Source organism: Mycetomoellerius zeteki, unplaced genomic scaffold (genome assembly GCF_001594055.1).
Source record: "Mycetomoellerius zeteki isolate Tzet28-1 unplaced genomic scaffold, Tzet1.0 scaffold34, whole genome shotgun sequence".
NCBI lineage: Eukaryota > Metazoa > Arthropoda > Insecta > Hymenoptera > Formicidae > Mycetomoellerius > Mycetomoellerius zeteki.
This window is the reverse complement of record NW_017257327.1, coordinates 23,891-28,655: the sequence shown is the minus strand read 5'-3', so window position 1 is coordinate 28,655 and position 4,765 is coordinate 23,891. Positions and strand designations below refer to the sequence as shown.

At 27.9% G+C, this 4,765-nt stretch overlaps 1 protein-coding gene across 1 annotated transcript; it reads right to left on the bottom strand.

Moving 5' to 3' along the window:
- Positions 1 to 694: 694 nt before the first annotated feature.
- Positions 695 to 2,701, bottom strand: LOC108725322 (uncharacterized; the record flags this gene model as incomplete). Its single annotated transcript, XM_018452262.1, has 4 exons — positions 2,638 to 2,701; positions 2,110 to 2,499; positions 1,724 to 1,981; positions 695 to 1,246 (listed from the first exon to the last, which is right to left on the bottom strand). Coding segments are annotated over exons 1-4 (1,264 nt in total), but the record flags the coding sequence as incomplete, so codon positions are not given.
- Positions 2,702 to 4,765: the final 2,064 nt, after the last annotated feature.

Genomic DNA, 4,765 nt, shown 5'->3' with positions numbered 1-4,765 from the left:
CAGATACAAATTTTTTAATTTAAATTTAATTAAACTACATATATTTAATTAAACTACATCATAAGTTTTAAATTAACTTGTTAAATATAAATAATTTAAAAATTACAAATTTAACTAATCCAGCGATACTTATATTAAATTAATTAAATATATTTCTTTGAATTAATCTTTATAAAAAAATTTTATGCGAATAATTCTTTAAACACATAATTTTTTACAAATTGATTTTCTCTCTGATTATCAAGAAAAACTTTTAGAGCTTGCCATGTTCGAACACGAGAAAATACAACATAAAGTTGTCCATGATTAAAAACATCTTTACGAAGATCAATTCTAACTTTATCGAAAGTTTGTCCTTGCGATTTATTAATAGTCATTGCAAATGCTAATTTTATTGGAAATTGTCTTCTTGAAAAGGTAAAAGGATATATATTTTCACAATATAATGTTATTCGATTTAAAAAAACAATTTCTCCAGTTTTATCACCTGTTAATATTTTACATTTAAGTAAATGATTTGCAAGCTCTACTACTATTAACCTTGTCCCATTACAAAGACCTTCATTAATACTTAAATTTCTAATTAACATAATAACAGAATTTGGTCTTAAACGTAATTCATGAGGGGGTAGACAGGATGGTGAAAGATTATTTAAATATTCAGGTATTATGACGTCACCAAAATTATTCTTACCATCAGAATTTACAATACTATCAATACTTGTATATATTCGTTCACCAGAAGAATCTAATAATTCTACAACTCGTTTATTTATTTCTTCAACATCAGTATTTCTAGCTGAAAGTATTACAAAATTAGCGAGTTTCAAAAAATCCTTTTTTTTAATTAAATCTCCATATATATCTGCAACGATATCTGTATCAGGTGATGCAATACAACATTGAGGTATCTGTATATTATTATTAGAATCATTTAAATTTCCATCACCTAAATCCAGTAAAAAATTTGCAAATTCAGGTTCTTCCGAAAGAACTCGCATATTTTGGGATAAAGAAAATTTCTCAAAATATTTCCAAGTTGAACTAAATTTGATGGATAAATTAACAATTTCACTTCTGGTACTATGTGTTTTTGGAAGTAGTTGTCTAAAATCTCCACCCAAAATAATAATTTTTCCACCAAATGGTAAATTATTATCAGTAATGTCACGTAAGGTGCGATCCATAATCTCTAAGGCATATCGTGGAGCCATTGGTGCTTCGTCCAAAATGAAAATATCTATTTCTTTTAAATATTTAGCTTCTTTAGATTGAATTTTAATAGCAGATGTAGAATCAACAAATAATGGAACAGGTAAACCAAATGTTTTATGATCTGTTTTTCCATATGGTAATAATGTTGCAGCAATTCCAGTAAAAGCCATTGTATATACTCGTTTATTTCTAATTTTAGCTAGGTAATAAATAGTTGTATATATAAAAATTTTTCCAGAACCTCCAGGACCATCTATATAAAAACAATGACTATTAATACTATTATTATCTAATCTATCTAATATAATATCAACTATTTCTTTTTGTTTATCATTTAATTGCTCATATTGTTTCAATCCAATTTCTGATTCTTGTTCTGTCAGACCATCTGTTACATCATCATTATTCATTAATTGTTCCATGTTTGAAAAACCAGCAAAGCTTTTTCCTTCTGTTAAAAGCATATTATTGATTTGAATATATGCTTTTTTAAAACCATATAACATACCAATATTCCTGACATAATCTTCTGATAAAGCGTCTTTAAAACTTTCCCATAATTTTTCAGGATATAGTGGATTACAATGTATTAAAATTCGACTAAATAATCTACGTAATTGTTGTGGCATCATCCATTTCACAGCTTCATTCATAGCTCTATTCCATTCTTCATCATCTTCAATTAACCCTAAGGCTAAGCATGCAGCAGGAAATGTTTGATGTGTTTCTCCATTTACAACTTTTAAATTTTGAAAACTTGTTGCTCCTTTAATCGTAAGTAATAGTAATCGTAAATGGAATAATTCTAATTGTGTTGGACTTATATATATACTGAATAGATTCGTCCTAAACAGAATACTGAATAGATTCGTCCTAAACAATTAAAATAATTACTACGTTTAGTCCAACGTGAAACATTTTTATCATTAATTTTTATTTTCTTAAATGTGTAATAACGTGGGATTTCTGTATATAAATAATTTTTAGCTTCCTCATCACGCAAATTTAAAGCAAAATAGTCTATCAACATAGTAACTTGATCTACAACAGAAAACAAGACATCTTCAACACATTCATTTTCAATGGTAATATTTTGTTCATTAGGTAAATGAACTGGTAAACGTAATACAACATGACTTTTGTCTTGTAATTTTTTGCCAAGTATACGCCAACTGGCCTCAACAGGACCAACATAACGAGTTTCGATATAATTATGGATCTCATCATGATCAATAATTATATTTTCAGTTTTAGGTTCAAAAGTTATTGCAGCAACATCATGACCTTATAAATATATTTGTATAGATATTTTACAGATTTAATACTTGAAACAATTTCGATGTTAATATGACAATTGAAAACCATTGATAATTTAGGACAATATGGATAGTACAACATATCGATTATCAACTATATATTTACCAGGACGTTCAAAATTTTTACCATTATTTCGTCGACGATAATGTGGAAAAGAATCTTCATCCATTATTGTTTCATCTATAAAAAGTTTGGGGAAATGTTTAGAACATTTTCCATCTACAAAACACCAATCTCCGCAAGGGCCATGAATCATATGTTTCATAACTATATCATGCAAACGCGAATTCTGGATCTGGAGTTTCAGCAGATATATATTTATCAACAATATTAACTGTTGTTATTTTATAATTTTGTTTAAGAGTAATCAATATATGAACGTGTGGCAAACCACGTTTTTGAAATTCAATAACATAAACATATGCTGCAACTTCTCCAAAAAACTTTTGTTTAACAATAAGATCAATTAAATAATTTTTTTTAATATTAAAAACTCGTGCACAAATATCTGATCTGTCTAAGGCTTGTTGAAAAGGTAAAAGATTTTCTACGATTTCACGCCAATTAGGATTACATGTCATAGTAATAAAAAGATTTGGTTTGCCAAATTTATCAACAATTGCCATTGCATCTTGATAATTTTGTAACATATTTCGTGGAGAACCAATAAACGTCGAGGGAAGTATAATAATTTTTCCGATACGTCCATTAACATTAAATGCCATATTTTGTATATAATCTATTAAACCTTGATATGTGTGTTTCAACACATAATTCTTTTTGATGACTTTTACAAAATTCAATTTTATCTTTCTCAATTTTAACATAATTATCTACAAGCCATTGTTGAAATAAATGACGGCCTAATAAAAAAACATTAAAATTATTACGAATAGCCATACAATATTTAATATATTGAGCTCTAGTTCTTCGTCTTTCACTATTTAATTTTGTTAAATTACGATGCCATCCTCGTGTATCATATATATAAAATAAAGGGTATATCCATGGTTCCACATTTGGATCCATAAAACTAACTTGTTGTAAAATTTTAGTACTTCTATTACGTAGTGTGACATAAGACTCAGGAATTTCTCCATCCGCATTTGTAGAAAAAACGACTGCAACCTCATTTGATCTTTGAATATTATATCGTCGACGATCCATTCCAGGACGTAAAATAAATGATAATTGTAATTCCATTAATTTATCACATTCCATTTCTAATTGGCCTTGTATTTTTAATTCTTCATAAATCATTAAATATGACTGTGCAAACACATTATATTTACGCATTATGTGCTCGAGATTTTTTAAGATTTGATAATCCAACTTCGAATTTTCATTTAAACGATGATCAACTGCCTCATTCGAATCAACTATAAAAAGCTGACCATTTGTTGGATTTTCATTGGATACAGCATATAAAGTCGTATTAATATGATAATAAATTTGACCTTGTATCTTAAAACAATAAGGTCCAGGTCTCCTATCTTTAAAAGTAATTAAATGGACATTAAATGATGCAAAGGCAAATGAATTATTATAACTACGAATATGATTGAAAAATTCAATGGATTTAGCATGACTGCCATTAAATAAATTTCGAAGAAAATTAGGAGGTTCAGGTAATGGTTGAAGATATATTGCATCATGGTTACAACAGTCATGAAAAGAATTTCTTCTATTTGCAACCTTTTCAGCTAGAAAATGTTTAGCATTACAATGAATACAAGATATATTCATCGGACCAATATAATATTCAACTATGTCGTTAATTGTATTATTCTGATTTAAACGAGGAAGTTTTTTTTGATGTGATCGATAACATGATTGACGTTCAGCAGAATTTAGATATAAAGATGAAGCATTTAAATGACTATTATTAGTAACTTTTCTTGCAATTTGACGACGTCGACGTTGATTTTCCGCTCTTTTTTCACGTCGTTGACGCTGAAATTCTTCTTCATCTTCGAAATTGCGTTCTATATTACGTCTTGGCATTAAATTTAAATAATTTTACCAGTAATAAATGAATTAGAAATAATAAAATTGTTTGTCAAAATTAATATAATTAGAACCTAAATTTGAAAATAAATTAAATATTTATATCTTCAATGATATCCTGCGATCGACCATAGGATACTTTTAGGACATCTCTTGAAGGTTTATCCTATTCTTAAAATTGGCGTGTTACGTGCCCTGAAGCCTCTTTTCGTTGAGGCTGTTTGAG